The sequence below is a fragment of the Nomascus leucogenys genome, chromosome 10 (genome assembly GCF_006542625.1).
Source record: "Nomascus leucogenys isolate Asia chromosome 10, Asia_NLE_v1, whole genome shotgun sequence".
Classification (NCBI taxonomy): domain Eukaryota; kingdom Metazoa; phylum Chordata; class Mammalia; order Primates; family Hylobatidae; genus Nomascus; species Nomascus leucogenys.
The window spans coordinates 17,637,974-17,660,373 of NC_044390.1; the positions used below are offsets into that span (position 1 = coordinate 17,637,974).

General features: G+C 34.7%; 1 protein-coding gene across 2 annotated transcripts in view; it reads left to right on the forward strand.

The window, feature by feature from the left end:
- C10H12orf50 (chromosome 10 C12orf50 homolog) overlaps nt 1-22,400 on the forward strand; it is a 50,982-nt gene that overhangs the window by 26,233 nt on the left and 2,349 nt on the right. Inside the window, exons 4-12 of one of the 2 annotated variants that reach the window (XM_030821833.1) lie at nt 4,280-4,435; nt 5,824-5,901; nt 5,983-6,096; nt 7,716-7,826; nt 13,104-13,211; nt 14,504-14,620; nt 18,688-18,792; nt 19,046-19,249; nt 20,964-21,056. In XM_030821833.1, the coding sequence (XP_030677693.1) occupies nt 4,280-4,435; nt 5,824-5,901; nt 5,983-6,096; nt 7,716-7,826; nt 13,104-13,211; nt 14,504-14,620; nt 18,688-18,792; nt 19,046-19,249; nt 20,964-21,056 (1,086 nt within the window). The remainder of the gene's footprint in view (nt 1-4,279; nt 4,436-5,823; nt 5,902-5,982; nt 6,097-7,715; nt 7,827-13,103; nt 13,212-14,503; nt 14,621-18,687; nt 18,793-19,045; nt 19,250-20,963; nt 21,057-22,400) is intronic. The other variant, XM_030821834.1, reaches the window with a different exon arrangement.

Consider the following 22,400-nt stretch of genomic DNA (forward strand, 5'->3'; position numbering starts at 1 on the left):
GAACAACTGTAAAGCAACTAGACCTAACAGACATCAGCAAAACACTCCATTTAACAATTGTAAGACACACATTTTTCTCTAGTGCACAAGAAACATTTTCCAGTATAGATCACATTCTAGGTGATAAGACAAGCCTGAATAAATTTAAAATGATTGAAATTGTGCAGTGTATGTTTTCTGAATATAATGGTTTAAAAAGTTGAGAGAAAAAAATTGGGACCTTCACAAATATATGGAAATTAAATAGCACACATATAAATAACCAAGAAATTACAAGAAAATTACAAGGGTAATCAGCCAATACTTTGTGTTTAGTAAAAGTAATACATAGCACACCAAAACTCATGGTATGTAAGTAAAGCAGTGCTTAGAATAATATAGGTTGTAAATGCCTATATATTTTTAAAAAATCTCAAATAGATAACCTAGACTTATACCTTAAGACACTGGAAAAAGAAGAGCGCATTAAACTTAAAGCAAACAGAATGAAGCACGTAATAAAAATTAAAGCAGAAATTAATGAACTACAGAATATGAATAAAGAAAACCAATAGAGAAAATCAGGGAAAGCAACAGTTGGTTATTTGTTAAAATCAGGAAAATTAAAATTCTTTAACTTGACTGACCAGTAAAAAAAGAGATAGGCTGAAATTACTAAAATCAGAAATGAAAAATGAGACATCACTCCCAATATTACGAAAATAAAAAGAATTAAAAGGGAATAATGTGGACAACTATATTTCAACAAATTAGATAACTTAGATAAAATAGACAAATTTCTAGAAAGACACAAACTACCAACACTGACTCTAGAAAAAAAGAAAAAAATTGAATACAGCTATAGGAATAAAGAGATTGATTGGGTATTTAAAAACACTGCCACAATTAAAATCTGGGCTCAGATGGCTCCAATATTGAATTGTAACCAACATTTAAAGAAGATTAGTACTAATTTGTCACAAATTCTTCCAAAAAAACAAAACATGATGCAACACTTTCCAACTCATGTCTATGAGATGTTCTAAGACATTACACGAAAACTACAGACCAAACTTTTCCTATGAATAGAGACACTGAAAAATACTCAACAAAATTCGATTACACTAAATCTGACAGCTTTAAAATGGGATTATATTCCATAACTAAGTGAGATTAACCCAGAAACAAGGTTTGTTTAACTTCCCAAAAATCAATTTCTGTAATAATAATAATATACCATAATAATATAATAAAGAGCAAAAGACACACGATCATCTTAACAGATGAATAAAAAACAGTTGATAAAAATTTGACACACATACATTATAAAAAATATTCCACAAACTAGAAACAGAAGAAAGCTTCAACCTGATAAAGAATATATATGAAAAATCCAGGGCTGACAACATACTTGATGAAATACTGAAAGCCTTACGTCTAAGATTAGGAACAAGACAAGGGTGTTCATTCTTGTCATTTGTAGACAAGACAGGGAAATTGTTGCAATATCATCAGCTAAAAGGCTTCTAGATTGGGAAGAAAGATGCAACATTATCTCTATTTGCATATGGCATGATCTTTTATTTAGAAAATTCTAGAAATCTAAAAATTATTAGAAATAAGTTTAGCAACATTGCAGGATACAGTACTAATATACAGTAATGGATTGTGTTTCTTTACAGTAGCAATGAACAAACTGAAAGTGAAATGAAAAAAATCCCACTTACAATAGCATCAAAGAGGAAAAAATATTTAGGAATTAATTTAACATAAGATGTGCAAAGTTTATATTCAGAAAACTACAAAACATTGTTGAAAGAAATTAAAGAAAACCTTGAAAAACAGAGATATCCTTGTTCATAGATTGACTTTGTGGTTGGTATGCCAGTATTCTGCAAATTGATCCACAGGTTCAATGTAGAACTTATCAAAATCCCAATGGACTTATTTGCAGAAATTGAGAAGCTGATTCTAAAATTTATATGGAAATTTAAGGGACCCAGACTAGTGAAAAAAAATCAGGAAAATGGAAACCAAATTTGGAGGACTTACACTTCCTTATTTCAAAATCTACAAGTTACTACAAAACTGAAGTAATCAAGACTATTTGGACTAGCATAAAAATTGATCTATATGTCATTGAGACAGGATTGTAAGACCAGAAATAAACTTTTATATGAATCAGTTTATGCTCAATTGATTTTCAACAAGGGTATATAGACCATTCAATGGGGAGAAGAATAGTATTTTCAACAAATGGTGCTAAGACAACTAGATAGCCACATGCAAAGTAATTAAGTAGCACAACTGCATCACATCATAAACAAAAATTAACTCAAAATAGATTAAAGAACAATATTCCATTTTGGAACATTGGATCACTTTAAAAAGGAAATCCACACCCATTAACAGTTACTCCTCATTTCTTTCCAACAAAACATTGGATCATTCCAAAAAACAAACTCACACTCATTAACAGTTACTCCTCATTTTTTTCCAATTCCCAAAACCTACACAGTCACTACTTTACTTCTTGTTCTTATAAATATATCTATTTTTGATATCTTATATAAATGGAATCATACAATATAATATTTTTTGTGAATGACTTTTTCCACTTAGCATGTTTTCAAAATTCATCCATGCTCTCACATGCAGCAGTACTTTATTACTTTTTACAGCCAAATAGCACTCCATTCTATGGATATGCCACATTTTATTTATCCATTTATCAGAGAATGGAAATTTAGGTTGTTTCCACTTTTTGACTATTATAAATAATGTTGATATAAACATTTGTGTGCAAATGATTACATTTGTATAATATGGACATATATTTTGATATCTCTTGGTATGTAGCTAAAAATGGAATAGATGGAACACATGATGACTCCATGTTTAACCTTTTGAGGAACGGCCAAATTGTTTTCTAAAGTAGCTGCAGCATTTTACATTCCCAACTGCAATGTACAAAAATTCCAGTTTCTTCACATCCTTGTCAACACTTGTTATTGTCTTTTTAGTAAAAAAATTAATCATTGTAATCATTGTAGTATGAAAGTGACATCTCATTTGGTTTTGTTTGTTTTTGTTTTTGTTTTGAAACAGAGTCTTGCTCTGTTGCTCAGGCTAGAGTGCAGTGTGGCATGATCTTGGCTAAATGCAGCCTTAACTTCTCAGGCTCAAGTGATGCTTCCACCTCAGCCTCCTGAGTAGCTGGGACTACAGGTGTGCACTATCACACTTGGCTAATTTTTGTATTTTTTGTAGAGATAGGGTTTTGCCATGTTGCCCAGGCTGGATCTTATTTATTCTTTCTGCGTCACCTCGGGATTCTGAGTGTTTCTTCATTATCTGGCTGAGAGGGCTAGGAACTGCTTTCCAGCAAAATCTGGGACTTGTTTGCCGGTGCTATCATGGCTCACCTCCATCTGCCAGGGGGCTGGCTATTTTTCACTGACTGCTTTTTCTTTTGGTGTCATATCTAAAAAAGCTTTGCATGACCTAAGGGTTCTTCTATGACTTTTATAGCTTCAGCTCTTTCATTTTGTTTGCAGATCCACTTTGCATGAATTTTTGTTCTAATGTGATGAAGTTGTGCAACTTAATTACTTTGCATGTGGCAATCTAGTCGTCCCAGCAACATTTGTTGAAAATACTATTCTTTCCCCCATTGAATCGTCTATGTACTCTTGTTGAAAATCATTTGAGCATAAGTTCATTCATATAAAGATTTAGTTCTGGTCTTGCAGTCCTATTCCAATGATACATAGATCTACTTTTATTTTTATGCTAGTCCAGATAGTCTTGATTATTTTAGTTTTGTAGTAATGTCCATATAAATTGTAGAATCAGCTTCTCAATTTTTGCAAATAAGTCCATTGGGATTTTGATGAGAGTTGTATCATACCTATAGATTAATTTGGAAAATATTGCCATACCAACCACAAATCAATCCATAAACAAGGATATCTTTCCATTTCAATAGTTTTTAAACTTCTTTCAACAATATTTTTATCTTATTTTAACAATCTTTTTCAGAATATAAATTTTGCACATCTTATGCTAAAATTAATTCCTAAATATTTTTTCTCTTTGATGCTATTGTAAGTGGGATTATTTTTCATTTCATTTTCAGTTTAATCATTGCTAGTGTGTAGAAACACAATCCATTAATGTATTATTATTGTACACATTTTAAAATAATATATAGTTAATTAGGAGGGCAATGATTGATTATTAAGTCTACTTATCATCACATATATCTTGAACAGACTAAAATGTTGCATTTTCTGTGCAGATATCACACTACAGAAAGAAAGTCAGGAAGGAATTCTACTCCAGACCCAGAGTCAGGAACATCTGAAACCTCAGGAAAATATATCACGACCCATCCACCATCCATTAGTTTTAAAAACTAATTTTGAGGAAGAAGAGGAAGTAGATGAACAAAATGGTTAGTAGACCCTTTTTCAGGTTTACAATGCACATTCAAAAACCTCACATTTTCTACATATGTGTTTAACTATAAAGGTTTATGATGTAATATATAAGGCAGATTTTGCTGAGAAAATAACTATAATTGTATTAAACAAATTTAATTAATTATGTTCTAATTTGTTCTACATATTTATGATCTTTTGGATTGGAAAGTTTTTGTTATATGATGGCTGGGAGACAGATCTGATGCTTAAGTATACATAGGTGCTTCATATACACCATGGAATACTATGCAGCCATAAGAAAGGATGAGTTCATGTCCTTTGCAGGGACATGGATGAAGCTGGAAACCATTATTCTCAGCAAACTAACACAAGAATGGAAAACCAAACACTGCATGTTCTCACTCATAGGTGGGAGTTGAACAATGAGAACACATGGACACAGGGAGGGGAACATCACACACCAGGGCCTGTTGGGGGGTGGGTGGCCAGGGGAGGGATAACATTAGGAGAGATACCTAATGTAGATGATGGGTTGATGGGTGCAGCAAACCACCGTGGCACATGTATACCTATGTAACAAACCTGCACGTTCTGCACATGTATCCCAGAACTTAAAGTATAAAATATATATCTATATAAATGTGTATATATATATATATTTATATATCTACAGGTGCTTATAGAGATACTAATAAGCTATCTTTTTTGTCTATAACTGTTTCTAAAACATTGATGTGCATGTGTATCTGTTTACATATGTATTAATATCAGTTTCACGTTTAATCCTGGAAGTTATAGAGAACTATGTAGTAGTTAATAATCTATAAATCACTGTCATTTGCATTATTCTAAGTCATCCTCACAAGAGTATGAACAGGCTTAGGACCCATGTCTTTGCATTTTAGTTCATCCTTTGCCTCCCATATCAACCCAGCACAGTGGTGCCAGAAAGTGTGTATATACAAGATAAACATGAAGAAAAACTCTCAGTCTGTCTTTGTGCTGGAATATGTCCTTCTATGGACTATGGGCCACCATAGTTTCTGTGCTTAGGAATACACTGAGCTATTTATTACTGTTTCTGTGTGCTGCAGCTCCATGTCTCTCATGCCTACCTCAACCTCGAAATAAACATACACCATCTCAACACTGAGTCTACACATTCAGCATCTCATTTCAAAGTACATAATACATAGCCCCTTGTTTTCTCTTGACATTGTTTCCAATACTTAAAATGTAGCAATTTGAAGCATTTACTAGTATGTAAAATTATTGATTTTAAAAATATAAAAAAGTAATCTATCCATGAGAACGGTATTTGGGGTTTTCCTTTCTGGTTGATAAATTTTCAGATTATTTGGCGTTGGGACAATTTAATTTAAAAATATATATCCTATAGATGCTTCTAGTTTATGGACAAAGACTCCTGAAGAAATTGAAGAAAAAAGAGCAATAAAGGAGACGTGTTATAAATCTGGTAAGAAATCAAACATTTTTGTATTTTCTAATACTTGATGTGATAAATATACTAACCATTACTTTTCTTATGGTTGATTAGGGGAATACTACAGATTTCATACTCCTCCAGATATTTTATCATCAAAAAGTATGACCCCTACAGCAGAAAAAGAGTTAGAAAAGCCCTTGGAAAATGGCAGTGAATTGCAAGAAGGTAAGAAATGAAAAGGCAGCATTCATAGTGATCTATAAGAGATACTTGGTGTGATAGACTGAATTATTTAGTATGATGTACAGAAGAATAAAATGATAAATAATACATCGTAATTGAGCACTAGAAGAAAGTGTTTGTGTTGGATGACCCAAAGCTGCTATTAATGGGATTATGTTATCCTAGAGAGGTGACAGAATGAATAGACTTCATTAACACGTAATGACACTACAGACTCCATGGGGTAATGCTGTAAATAATTTGCTTTTACCATTTTATTTGTCTTTGAAATAAATACCGCTGTGAAAGAGGTCTAGATTTTTCTTTCTGAATAGAAAAGTAAACCTAGCCCAAGAAGAACAAAAGAGAGGTCACAGAATGACGCTAGTGGCAGAACAGAGATTATTTGGTCATTGAATGAAAGCCTTCTGTGGACCAGACTATTTCAGGGGCCATGCTGGAGAACAAATCGAAGGCTCTGCGTTTTATGGCGCTTACCTTTGGAGAATCTGATTTACTGTGGATGAACATCTGCAAGATATGCGTCTGTTTTGTAGCGAACTATTCAAACGTGGCGATAGGTGGCAGCAACACACCATCAGACAGAGAAGAGTCCGCAAACCTTGGGAACCACATAGGGAAGGACAGATTGCAGGCCCGCACTACTCAGAGGAGAAAAAACAAAAGGAAACAAAAACAAAAGAAGAAAACAAGTTAGCAATGAACATTAAAAATGGCAGATTATAAAGACAATTATATGTACTTTTGCTTTATATTATGCTTTAAAAGGCTTATTTTTAAATAGTTTCGGTTAATTCCTATATACCCTTCACCTAGATTTCCTTCAAACGTTAGCATTTTACCACATTTGAATTTTCACTCTCCTAAATATATACATTGTTATTATAATCTTCTGAATTGTTTGAGATAATAAGTTACAGACATGATATCTCTTTGCTTTTACATAACTGTAGTATAAATATAAAAATCAGAAACTAACCACTGATAGAATATCATTTACAACCTTCTTTTCCCACAAATTTTACCAGTTATGCCATTAATGTGCTTTATAGTAAAATAAATTTTTTCCCCTAGTCTAGGATCCAATCCAGAACCACACATTGCATTAGGTTGTCATGTCTCTTTTATTTTGCTTTTAATAGTTTATTTTAGAAGAAAATTATCCAGAAATGCATGAGGAAAGCTGAGAGTATTATTTAATTATCAATGTAATTAGCATTTTGTAGTCAATAGTGACTCTAATACTTTTTATCTGATTGTTCATGGTGAACAGATAAAATCAAAAGCAATATTATAAAATTCCTTATATGAGAAACATATCAAACTAGATATATTATGTATATACAATAGTGTTAGATTGCTTACAATTTTTAATTGCCATTGAATAAATAATCCAAATAGGAGAATATACTTGCTTACTTCTTTGTTGACACAGAATTTAAAACTCATGTATTTATTGATTTAATGTTCATCAGATCACTGTGCAAACAATACTTGCATTAACTTTAAAGCTTTTTTACTCTCATCATGAATTCTATCATAAGTTTCTTATTTAAGCATCTAATAATTTCTGGGGTGACTTTTTTTCTTCCTATTTCTAGGAGATAGTCTTACAGTTCCGACAAAACTTAGCCAATATGAAAGGCAAGGTGAAATAAAAACATCATTGCATGGGACACCAAAGACTGACATTGCTGCTTTTGAAGATGGAGGTGAGTTAATTTATTACTGATTGACTCTGAATATATCACCACATAATAAATGAGTCTGAATTTTTATCTTTTACAACTAATTTTCTTTTTTTGTCCATGTCATGTTTAAACAAGAGTTTGGAGGTATATCACAAAATCAGTTGCTTTCAGAGACCAAAATCTCTGCCAAATACCTTGTGCGAATTTGTGTTCAGTGTGTAAGACATTCCATTTTCCATAATTTAATGAGAAACCTGTGCGTGTGTGTGTGTGTGCACACGTGTGTGTGTGTGTGTCTGTGTGTAGGCTCAACTCCAGACTGTAATGAATTCAGGTGTTATGTAGGTGCTGTAATAAACTATAACAGAGCTATAAATGAAGGAGGCACTTAATAAATCATTTGATTAAGTCTACTTTTTATTTATCTGTTTATTTATTTATGAGACGGAAGACTCACTTTGTTGCCTAGGCTGGAGTGCAGTGGCGTGATCTCGGCTCAGTGCAACCTCCGTCTCCCGAGTTCAAGCTATTCTCCTGCCTTAGCCTCCTAAGTAGCTGGCACTACAGGTGTGCGCCACCACACCCGGCTAATTTTTGTATTTTTAGTAGAGACGGGGTTTCACCATGTTGGTCAGGCTGGTCTCAAACTCCTGACCTCAGGTGATCCACCCGCCTTGGCCTCCCAAAGTGCTGGGATTACACGCATGAGCCACCGAGCCCAGTGGACTTAAAGTCTACTTTAAAGGAGCTATATTCAAATATATATCATTTGTCATCACACTCTAACTGTGTATTATAGCTTAAATATTTTGGAACTGCTTTTTAGCGTAAACATGTTGGGAAATCTGTCTCTTGACTGAAAATTCCAAGCGTTTGTTTTGAAAATATATAGAGACTTTGTGGGGAGGTTGAAAGGTGTGGCTGGTGGGAAGAATGTGTGTGAAGAATGGGAAGGAGGTTGAGAGCAGGTATCAGTAAGTACCAGTATCTCTTAGGCATATTGGTGATACTTTCTGCTGTCCTGGTGTCAGCCATTTTCTTCTGTGTGCCCCCCACCACCTTTTTTTTGGTGCTAAAGTAATTTGATTATTTTTTCTCCTTTCTTATATCTGCAGCAGTTTTAGTCTAGCTGTTTTAGTCTAGCTGTCATTGTTTTAGTCTAGCTGTAATTGTTTGATTGCCTTGAAGCAATAAGTTTTAGCTACAAAATAGAAACACTGGCAGTTTCTTCCAACGGAGTTCACACTGTCTATATAACCTATATGAGTGGTATCCACTTAACCCGAGCAATCCTAATTGAACAGTTTATTGAAATATCATTAAATCAGACTTTTTGGTTAATAAAAGGTTATTTTTAACCATTGATAAACTAATGGTTTCATATAAAAATAAACTTTCCTTCACTTTGTAACATTAATAATATATTTCCTACTTTGTTGGGAGTTAGAAAATGTGAGAATGTCATTATACTGTCATTAGCCTATCCAGTATTAATAATATTGTTAGAGTAATGAACTAGTTGAAAAACCATACCAAAACAATATTTAAAAAATTCCATTATCTGGTATACTAAATTCTGGTATAGTCAAGCTTATTGATTTTCCAGGCATCATAATGTTCTCTGTGTCACTAGATAAAAAAATCTTCTAGGTATATGTGTATGATAGGTATATCTAAACATATTTAGGCTCCTATATTCATAAGACATCTTTGAAATGAAGATGATCAAAACTGAAATTATAATTAATGAATTAGTATTCATTTCAAGAAAAGTACTTGAGGCATTGTCTTGTCTTAATATTATTTTAATGTGTTATTGCACTTTAATAAAGGTCACAGATCTGAAGTGAATAGCTTGTTAAAATTTTACTTGTATATTTATCAATATAACCATATTTATGGCAATCCAGATGGCTCCTTCTCTCCAAGTCAATAGTCTTCTCCCAGTGGTAACCACTACTCTGGTCGCTATTACTATAGGCTAATTTTGCATTTTTTGACCTTTATATAAGTGGAAATATACAGTTTGAACTCTTTTAGTTTGGATTCTTTTACTTAATGCTCTTTGTATTAGACTGATCCATGCTGTTGACTGTAGCAGTAAATATCTTTTTTTTTTACTTTGCTGTAAATATCTGTAAATATCTATAGATAGATAGATATATACCACATATATACACACATATCTACATATAAGACATATACTGTATATGTGTATGTATATATAAAAACAAACATGGGCATTTCTCTATGTATATAGTATATATACACACACAGTTGATACACACACAAATACACACACAATTGATTCTTGTTATTCCTGGTAGCTATGTTCTATAAAGTTGACATGAACACTGAATTAGCAAACACTGAACTATTGCTCCTCAGGGAACTATGTACACACACACATATACATACATCTCATAGAGATTATAACCTTAAATCATATAAATTACTGATCCTGGTATATTCTGTTTTCCTTATTTTACAAAAGAGAAAACAAAGTTCAGAAGTCTTAAGTGACTCTCTTGAGGTTGCCTCACTAACAAGCCTCAGAACTGGGACTCAAACTCCTTCCACCTCTCCCCAGAACGAGAGCTTCTTCCACCGTGCTGTGCTGCCCTCTCCTGTCTCCAGCCATTCTCTGGTCATCTCTGTATGAACTGAAATGAGAATGCTGAGCATTGCCATTGTTAGACCTCAGCTAGGAATGTGCGGGTCCAGCAACTCAAAATTTTCACCACTCTGCATACGTTTGCAAACAACAAACAAACATAAAAACAAGGCATGAAAGCACCATGAGTATTGATATTGGGATTTGACGGACAATATTTCCAGTTTGGGACTATTATTAACATTCTTGTACATGTCTTCTAAAGGCCATATGCATACCTTTTCTTTGAGATTAGCTTGCTCTGTATCCTTCCCACAATTAGTATTTTCAGTCCTTTAACTTTAGCCTTTCTGGTGGGTGGCAAGTGGTACATCACTGTAGTTTTAATTTGTATTTCCCTGATGACTCATAATGTTAGCACCTTTTCATAAACTTATTGGCCATTTTGACTTTCTCTTTTGTCTGGTGCATTTTTAAGTCTCTAGCCCATTTTAAACTTTTTTTTCTTATTTATTTCTCTAGATAAATCTGGATACTTTCTGACAACCTACTGTCCTGTTCACTAATTCTCTTCCTCTCTGCTCTTTAATCCATATTTTAAATTCTGAATTTCTATTTGACCTTCTTATTGATTTTCTCCTTAAATTCTCCATCAGTTCTCTATTTTGATAATGTTCCTGTTATTTTTTGCAACTTCCTGTTTGATTACGCTTGGGTATCTTTCATTTTCCTCAGGTTTTTGCTCAATTGTCCTGTCTTACTATGCCTTCTAATATTTTATTTGATGCTGAACAATATAGATAAAAATTACATAGTGTGTGAATGATGTTATTTCTCCACAGAGAAACTTTTCTCCTGGCAGGCAGCTAGACTATCAGCAGGCCACCTTGATTCTGTGCAGGACTAGCTTTAGGCTTTATTAGGGATGATGCCGTAGATGATACATTATTTTTCCTTTCTTTGAAGGTATAGTCCTTATTCCTTGGATAAGACCCTTACCCCTAAAACATTGCCTTACTGGGTTATCAACTGAGACATGGGATGTTCACCAAGATACCTCTACTCTGGCAAAGGTTGAATGCCAAATTTTACCTCCCAAGCAGCATGTAGATGCTGAAATCTCTGACCAGTTTTTAGCCTCCCAGATGCTGTTTTTGCTTATTTCCTAGGGTTCCACACTGTACCTGAAAAGTATGGGAGTCAGATAACAATTTAAAGGGAGTTTTATGCCTATTTCAGAGGAACTTCTTTGTTGTTCTTCCTTTTTCATTCCCCCCTCAATTTCAAGCCAATTAGTCCCAGACTTTTGGCTCTTTCTTTTTCACCTCCTTGGTGTCACTTTCTGCTGTTACTTCCTTACGTGATGAATTAGACATGCTTTCAGGGAAAAATCTGTAGTGAGTGTGGAGTGTAACTCCTTCAGGGAAAAAAGCCAGGGTGAATGTGAACATACAATTGACTTTGTGTCCTTCCATTGCTCTCAGGCATTGCAGTCACATGCACTGGGTTGTTTTCCAATCAGTTTGTTTTGGTATTTTATAATTGTTTTTGGGATGAAAGTTATTCTAATAAAAGCCATTTTGGTCATGGTAGAAACCAAAAATCTTTTTGACATTTTTATCACTGGTTTTGTGTAAGCTCCTTGAGGCTAGGAACTGTATATAATCAATCACTATAGATAAACCTCTGTAGTAGAATGCCTGGCACATTATGTGCACTCAGTAAATACTTGTAGAATAAAGGATGATATGTTCAAATGCATTGAATGACTGGGTGAATGTAGACATGTTTATAACATTTACAGTTAACTGGAGGTTAATTTGTTGGAACAATGAGCCAAATTTACAGGGTAACTTCAAGCAATGATAAATATACATTCTTACATTTAGGTGCAAAACATTAAATAGTGGCTTTTCTTTAAGTTGGGAAAAACCCAATATGATGGTGTTTTTGAGGGGAAAATAGAGTGCGTTTTTTTGGCCACAATGTTTTACAACAATTTAGGCATGTGTCTTCACTACCAAACAGCAACGGTAAAGTCACATTGGATTATTAGAAGCAGTATAGAAAGATAGTTAAATGTGATTTAAAGTACTCAGTAAAGGGTCAGATTCCTAGAAAATTACTCCATGAATGGCAAGTATTATTTTACTAGTTCTGCTGATTTCTCCACAGCTTAGTTCACATTTGGGTGTCATTTTAAAATAAGGTTATTTGAAACAAATATGTTAAGAAAAGGTAATTTGTATGGTGAAGAATTTTGGAATTTTGTATGTAACGTTTAAAGCAACTATGGATATTTATCCTGGGAAATAGAAGTCCTTGGGGAAATATGGAAACTGCTTTAATATATCTGAAGATGTTATATGGAAGATAAATTACATTTACTCTAAGTATCTCTAAAGGGTGGGACTAAAGATTATTATACATTAAGGAAAATTTTGTTGACTCTGAATTTTCTTGCAATTATCTATATGTAAGTTTACATACTGCATATTCATATACATATATATTAATATTCATGTAATCTAAGCATATAAATATATGGAGATGGATATGGTATCACTGAGAAGTGTCCAAAGAAAAGTGAACAAAAGGGGTATTGTAGAAAATGTTCCTGTATTGAAAGCTAGTTTGTATCACTTTCTGCCATTGTTGCCACTGACAGTAAGGTTTTGTCATAGGAGGTGACTGTTATGTTCCGCAGAGGGTCATATTTCTTGGAGTCGATGAAAGTGAAGCTTTAACTGAAGAGAAAGAAATCACCATATCAAAATGTTCAAATACTAAAGGTAATGAATTATTATATAATTTTGATTCATTTGTAATTTGGCTGGACAAGTTAAAGATAGGCTTGCTTATTATAAAAACCAATATAAGAGGAATGGTAATAAATCAAAATATACACTGAATAGGAGTCAAGAGCTCTAAGGGTCCAGTCCTGGCTCTGTCCCTAATTGTATGACCATTTTTTTAGTTTTCTTACCTGAACAGTAGCCTGTTGGACTGTATAATTTCTAGTATTGCGAGTTCTAAAGTTACTGGCTCTCTTAAATGGCAATACCAAGTCCTTTAATTTATAATATCAGTATAAATGAATTTTGTTAGAAAACATTGCTTGTGAACATTGTGAAGAGTTTAATCTCAAAAAGACTTTTGTATTTTATAATTGTTGCTAACACTAGTCTGTGAATAATCAAGAGATATGATAAATACATCCTCTAGAGTTTTACACTGCCCTTAACTGTACTTAAAATCCACCAGCTGGTATCTCTCTACTGAGTGCCTCTCAGTCGCAGACTAAAAGTACAGCTGTCCTGCAATTAGGGGGCTTCACATACTTTCAATAAAAATATAATCCCATTTTATCTACCATTAAATATTCTCAAGCATAGGAAAGGTTGCCTGTGATCAAATTATTTTTGTGGAAAATTGTAAATCTTTCTCTCATTTTCTCACTCAGAGATGGAAAGGTTTTCCCCAGTCCATCAAAGAAACTCTTAAAGCTGTACTAATGTGGTAGCCACCAGCTATGTATGACTCTTTAAATTTAAGTTAAAGCTGAATAAAATAAAAAATTCAGTTTTTCATTGGCATTAGCCACATTCCATGTGCTCAATAGTCACAGGAGGCTAGTGGCTGCCATATTGAACAGCACAGATTTAGAATATTTTCATCATTATGGAAAGCTCTACTAAGGAGTCCTGCTCCAAAGCATATAGCAAGTTAAAGTTGTTAAATTTAAAATATTTTCAGAACCGCAATTTAAATGGGACCATTCAATGTAAAAATGCAAAACCTTTTAAATCTTTTGTATGGAAATATTAAAAATACTGCCACGATTTTCTATTTACATATTGAAAATGATGGCTATAGTTTCCGAGTTTTGTTTTGTTACTCGTGACATTTCGAAATCCATGTGGCAACTAGGGAATGTTAATGATGCTTTTCTCACAATTCATAAATATATAAATTATTTTAAAGAGGTGTTCCCATCATGTAATGTTTGAATAGTGAAATAACAACTGAAATGCTTTTTTTAAAACTAATATTCACATTTTATTTTCTTAATTTGCTTTAAAAGATAACAAGGACAGTCCTCATCCAAAGCGTTCCCTAACTACTCGACCAGTACCTACAATGCATGTATTAAATGCTACTGAGAATATCAGTATGAAGTGCAGAGAGGACCCCTCTTCAAGTGAGACATTAGCTCTATCACTTTTTGGCCTTAGATATATTTGTCTTACCATGGATTTGTTTTGCTTATTTAAAATAGAATTTTAAAAAAGAAAGAAAAAAGGTTTAAAAATTATTCAGAACTAAGAATTAAAGACAATATCCTCTACTAACTCTGACAGTGAACTGTGATGTAGGTCCTAGTAAATTATATGTTCTCCCACTAGTTTAATTTTGGTATTAAAATGAATAATACACTACCTTTTTGGAAGATTCACTAGCATAACATTTTAAATTGCACCCATAGTGGAATAATACATTGGCAGCTTTTTATTATGTTTTGGATTATTTTTTATTAGTTTGGCTTCTCCTTGACATTCAGTTCAGTGAGCTACTTCTCTTGATACAGTTAAGACATGGGAATCTTCGATTCACAGCCGAATTCTACCAGAGGTACAAGGAGGAACTGGTACCATTCCTTCTGAAACTATTCCAATCGATAGAAAAAGAGGGAATCCTCCCTAACACATTTTATGAAGCCAGCATCGTCCTGATACCAAAGCCTGGCAGAGACATAACCAAAAAAGAGAATTTCAGACCAATATCCTTGATGAACATTGATGCAAAAATCCTCAATAAAATACTGGCAAACCGAATCCAGCAGCACATCAAAAAGCTTATACACCATGATCAAGTGGGCTTCATCCCTGGGATGCAAGGCTGGTTCAACATACGCAAATCAATAAATGTAATCCAGCATATAAACAGAACCAAAGACAAAAACCACATGACTATCTCAATAGATGCAGAAAAGGCCTTTGACAAAATTCAACAACTCTTCATGCTAAAAACTCTCAATAAATTAGGTATTGATGGGACGTATCTCAAAATAATAAGAGCTATCTATGACAAACCCACAGCCAATATCACACTGAATGGGCAAAAACTGGAAGCATTCCCTTTGAAAACTGGCACAAGACAGGGATGCCCTCTCTCACCACTCCTATTCAACATAGTGCTGGAAGTTCTGGCCAGGGCAATCAGGCAGGAGAAGGAAATAAAGGGTATTCAATTAGGAAAAGAGGAAGTCAAATTGTCCCTGTTTGCAGATGACATGACTGTATATCTAGAAAACCCCATTGTCTCAGCCCAAAATCTCCTTAAGCTGATTAGCAACTTCAGGAAAGTCTCAGGATACAAAATCAATGTACAAAAATCACAAGCATTCTTGTACACCAATCACAGACAAACACAGAGCCAAATCATGAGTGAACTACCATTCACAATTGCTTCAAAGAGAATAAAATACCTAGGAATCCAACTTACAAGGGATGTGAAGGACCTCTTCAAGGAGAACTACAAACCACTGCTCAATGAAATAAAAGAGGATACAAACAAATGGAAGAACATTCCATGCTCATGGGTTGGAAGAATCAATATCGTGAAAATGGCCACACTGCCCAAGGTAATTTATAGATTCAGTGCCATCCCCATCAAGCTACCAATGACTTTCTTCACAGAATTGGAAAAAACTACTTTAAAGTTCATATGGAACCAAAAAAGAGCCCGCATCACCAAGTCAATCCTAAGCCAAAAGAACAAAGCTGGAGGCATCACGCTACCTGACTTCAAACTATACTACAAGGCTACAGTAACCAAAACAGCATGGTACTGGTACCACAACAGAGACATCGACCAATGGAACAGAACAGAGCCCTCAGAAATAATGCCGCATATCTACAACTATGGGATCTTCGACAAACCTGACAAAAACAAGCAATGGGGAAAGGATTCCCTATTTAATAAATGGTGCTGGGAAAACTGGCTAGTCATATGTAGAAAGCTGAAACTGGATCCCTTCCTTACACCTTATACAAAAATTAATTCAAGATGGATTAAAGACTTACATGTTAGACCTAAAACCATAAAAACCCTGGAAGAAAACCTAGGCAATACCATTCAGGGCATAGGCATGGGCAAGGACTTCATGTCTAAAACACCAAAAGCAATGGCAACAAAAGCCAAAATTGACAAATGGGATCTAATTAAACTAAAGAGCTTCTGCACAGCAAAAGAAACTATCATCAGAGTGAACAGGCAACCTACAGAATGGGAGAAAATTTTTGCAACCTACTCATCTGACAAAGGGCTAATATCCAGAATCTACAATGAACTCAAACAAATTTACAAGAAAAAAACAAACAACCCCATCAAAAAGTGGGCGAAGGACATGAACAGACACTTCTCAAAAGAAGACATTTATGCAGCCAAAAAACACATGAAAAAATGCTCATCATCACTGGCCATCAGAGAAATGCAAATCAAAACCACAATGAGATACCATCTCACACCAGTTTGAATGGCCATCATTAAAAAGTCAGGAAACAACAGGTGCTGGAGAGGATGTGGAGAAATAGGAACACTTTTACACTGTTGGTGGGACTGTAAACTAGTTCAACCATTGTGGAAGTCAGTGTGGCGATTCCTCAGGGATCTAGAACTAGAAATACCATTTGACCCAGCCATCCCATTACTGGGTATATACCCAAAGGACTATAAATCATGCTGCTATAAAGACACATGCACACGTATGTTTATTGTGGCACTATTCACAATAGCAAAGACTTGGAACCAAGCCAAATGTCCACCAATGATAGACTGGATTAAGAAAACGTGGCACATATACACCATGGAATACTATGCAGCCATAAAAAATGATGAGTTCATGTCCTTTGTAGGGACATGGATGAAACTGGAAAACATCATTCTCAGTAAACTATCACAAGGACAAAAAACCAAACACCGCATGCTCTCACACATAGGTGGGAATTGAACAATGAGAACTCATGGACACAGGAAGGGGAACATCACACTCTGGGGACTGTTGTGGGGTGGGGGGAGGGGGGAGCGACAGCATTAGGAGATATACCTAATGCTAAATGACGAGTTAATGGGTGCAGCAAACCAACATGGCACATGGATACACGTGTAACAAACCTGCACATTGTACACATGTACCCTAAAACCTAAAGTATAAAAAAAAAACAAGACTTGGGAATCTTGCTGATCCCTTCCCTTCTTCCTTCTGTTCCTTGTTTTATTTATTGAACCCCTATAATATTCTTGGATCGCAGCCTGGCACTGATGGGAATACTTGTGATTTGCCCTCAAGAAGCCCAGTTTAGTGGCACTTGTTAAAAATATGGATTCCAAGTCCTTGCACTGGGAGCTTGGGAGTGGATCAGAGGCATGATGTTTGAGGAGGAGACAGTGAATCAGAGCTTTATTGAGGGCTTAAAGCTTAAGCTGAAAGTTAGGGCACAAAAAGATTAATTAGTTTACTGTAGAGAACGAATGTAGTCTACACTGTACACTTGATGTTCAGTTTCTCTGTGCAGCGGTCACTTGTGAATTTTCAGGAGTCTTGCACAGTGAAGTAACAGAATGCCCCCTCTACAAAATTGTTTTAAGATTCTCTGGAGATATGTACCATAGAAATTCCTGAAAAATTGAGAATACATATAAAATATTGATGTAAAAATATACAAATACAAAGTGAAAAATTTAATATTCTTAGAACTTTTAAATTCTGATTGCTCAATCTTGACCAAACTATCTGTACACCCAACTTAAGAGCTTAAAATAATAAGGTAAAATTCACTGAAAGTATTTTACGTTAATCCAACTTCTTAGGAAGTAGTAGTTTTGGCTAAAAGAGTACAAAAAGATTCATGTTGAAAATAAGAGTTCTAAAACTACTTAACAATAGCGTTATAATGAGATTTATAATTATATTTTGAATGCAATTTTATGTTCCTTTAAAAGAATCCACACATTCCTTTAGAGGAAAGTTTTTCTTTGAGGAAAGCTACTTATGGAAAGTTATTTCATCAATCTATTTCCAAGATAGATTTTTTTGGCACTTAAAAATAAATCACCTTTTGTTCTAAAAACTAAAGTATTAGGATGGTGCATTTATTTTTTCCTCTTGCTTGACATGTGAATGCACAGGTCTGTAATTATCACCTACAGTAATTTCAGAGATGAAAGCATCTCTTAAAAAACTGTAAAATTTGTATCTTTTCTAAGTGAATGATGTCCAGCCAGTGAAGAAGCCTCATTTTAAAGGTGTGAAAAAAAGAAAATGGATTTATGATGAACCAAAGAACTTTCCTAACTCTGGAATGTGGAGAGGTAAGGTGTCCATATATTTGATATTTCTAAATTGTAATTTTAAAAGAGATTAAATATATCTTCTACCTGAAAAACAAATTACTGTCATGTGACGTAAATGTTACTTTAGGGGTCAACTCAACTTCTCTAAACTTAATTATTTTGGTTTCTATTGGCTTCCATTATGCTATCAAGTATTTACAGTGCAATATGTTATTTATGGGTGTGAAACCAGCCTGTTTTATTCCTCACTCCCTCCCCCCTTTCTTTACAGCAGTACAGGCCCCAAGTCCCCAAAATAAAATGAGTTATCGCCGCAATAATAAAAATCGAAATGCTGAGAATGCATCCTATATCCACGTTCAAAGAGATGCTGTCAGGACTGTCGCGCTGAATGCACCTTCCTGCAGCAGGCCCACGCATGGGTCCTTCAATAAAGTCCATGTTAACAAGGAACCCAGACCCAACCTCAGTCCAGGTGAGGTCGTTCGTTGATGTGGTTTACTCTTGTCTGTGGTTTGCATTCCCATGGAATTTCCTGATAGCTTGGCTAATCTTCACTACAACCTACTCCCCTCTTCTTTTCCCTGGCCATCACCACCACAGAAACTAGTGAGAGGATTTCTTCCATGTGCAGTCCTGCCATGATTGAAAGGATACGGAAGAAAACTCATGTTGTGTGCAGATGACTTTAGATCGCACCTCCCTAGAGTTTTTTTCTCAGAGCACTGCACTTCGTTCCTCCTGGACAGCTTTATGTCACTCTGGAGGATTGTTTTGGAATGGCTGACATTTTCTTGTTCCACTAACTGCATGGTTCAATTTTCACTGTTAGGCTAGTGCCTTGACTTTTCTGTAGGACTTCATGATTATTTTCTGAAAGGGTTGGTTTGGGGATTAATTGCCATATTTTTGACAACCTCTCATCTCTCTCACCATAGATAGATTGCTTCTAAATCATTTCATCATGTAATAGGCAAAGTCATAGTGTATGTCAGGAAGTACAAGGTTACAGGGGAGAAGAGAACCAAATCTCTTTATCTCTTTTTCTTCCTATGTCTCAGATGGATTTTGTTCTTTTGAAGTTGGGTTTCAGTTCTCTAAACTTAACAAAATGCTGCTCAATTCTATATGATTTCATGTTCGTATTTCTCCAAGTTCACGGTTTAGTTAGTGGAGTTCTGAATATTTTGAACTTATGGAGACATAAGACTATATCTTTCTTAGTTTATTTTATAATTTAATAAATTTTTTAAAAAGTTTATGGGTACACAGTAGGTATATATATTTCTTTTACAATTTAAATATACATTAGCTTATTTAAATTATTTTTGTTTTTGCTTTAAAATAGAATGATATATGGATGTGTATTTGTAAATAAGCATATTCTCAGGTGAAACTTGCTTTTAATTTTATTTATTACTATTATTTTATTGATATTGTTATTGTTGTTATTGTTTTACTGCAACTGGATGGCTGTGAAAAGTACAATGAGTACTAGAAGAGTTGCCAATGTCTAGGTTTGTGTGAAGGTGCCAGAATTCATACTCTATATTGCTTTTGCACCATTAGTGCAAATGTCAACACAAGAGAAATGCAAATTATTGGTATTATGGATCATGCTTTGAGAACACAGCTGCATAGTAATATTTGAAAACACAAATATAACATTGTTAGATAGTAGTAGAAATGTAGATACGTCAGAGAAAAATAAGTATTTAAGGACCAGGTGAGGCTATAAATGCTTTGGCTATCTGGGGCAGTGAGTTCACTATTGCATCATGCCAATTACTGCGACCACGGAAGTCACTTCATGGAAGGACATGGGACTTGGGCTGTACCTCATAGTTTCACAGTTTTTAAATAAAAGCTCTAATAAACATTAGCAGAATTTATGCAAAACTATGATGAAGTGATGCAGTGAAAATTTTTATTACATTTAGATATCATACTCTCCTGTAGCTTACCCTTATTTGAAGCATTGAACAGCCAATTAAGAGTCTGTAACCATGCTCACTTATAACTTAAATGTCTTAATAAACTCACTTGTATCCCTGATGCCTTAGCTTTGAAATGGTAAAATGAATTACTTAGAGAATAGCTTCACCCCTGAGATGTTTATAACTTTGAAACACCCTTGGAATATGATTTTAAAGTTATAAAATATTTAATTCCGGATTTTTTTCCCTCAGACAAATATGTGTCAACATCATATAATGATTCAGCATGGCGAAAACAAATTCCTTTTTCAAAAACATATTCAAAAAGTGAAAAGATATATCCAGGTAACTATTTATAAGTGGTTTTAATGTATCATGCAATTCTGAAAATGAGTAAGTTTTAAAGTGCAAGGAGTATTTTAGAAAACATGAAGATAAATAAAAATTTCAAGATATACATGCACACTTAATTACTTGGAGTTTAGTAGATATCTTGTCTACTAGTAATTTAATTTTACTGTTCTACTGTGTTCCTCTTTGCCTATTTGTATGTGTTACCCAAAAACGTTTTTATACAGTTCTTTCCTGGACAACAAACAGTAATTGCAGCAATCATGTAATATGTTAAGCTGCATTTTTTTTTTTTTTTTGCTGTGCTGCGAAGCAAATATGTAAAACTGTATTTTAACACAAGACATTAAAGCTTTGCTGTATCTACCATAGACAAATATTGGCTGGTATAGGCTGACAGGACATCCAAGATGAAATTTCTCAGCCAACAGGTTCTGAGGGACTGTGGTCTCCTCCTTGTGGAACTCTGTGCTCTGGGAGACTGGGGTTCCTTGGAATCTCCTCAGGGCAGAGGTTTGTTGTATCCCTGACCTCAGGTTTTTCTTTTGCTAAACAGCTTGGTGTCTTTTTCCCGACTGTCCTGGGCTGGTTCAGTAGGTTTGGAAATCTACACGGGATAAAATGCTTTCAATTACTTCTCAGACAACTGAACATTTCAGAAAAAGTTCCAGTTAGGGAACTCCTACTGACTACAACTGTGACTCAAGGCACAGATGTGTGTTATATGTTTATATACTGATGATCACTGTTTTCCATTGTTCCCCCATCTTTCCTAAATCATATTGTGCTGCAAGAGAACCCTGCTGCAGTGCTATTTAATTGATTATACTTTCTCTTAACTTTGTGTGAATTTTCACATGTGATAGCACTGAATTTGGGGGGTGGGGAAAGAGGTGAAGAGTTGATGAAAATCCTGGGTGAAACTTGAAATTGTTGAGCTCTATAGCCTTTTCTCCTGTGGTCCTCTTTTTTTTTTTGTTTGAGACGGAGTCTTGCTCTATCACCCAGGCTGGAGTGCAGTGGCGCAATCTCTGCTCACTGCAAGCTCCGCCTCCCGGGTTCACGCCATTCTCCTGCCTCAGCCTCCCGAGTAGCTGGGACTAGTCTCCTATGGTCCTCTTATGGGTGAGGTGATATTTGGAGTATTAAGGGATGTGCTCCTCCCTTATCCCCGTCTTAATGACTTCTCTTGTCTTTCAATAGCCTTCTCCCCTCCCATCCCAGATAGTTAAACATGAATTACAGGAGAAATTTAGGAAAGAAAGGGTCACTTCAGCACATAATACATGTACCATCTATATCTAACACTGAATCTGTGCATCGAGGTACGGCTGCATT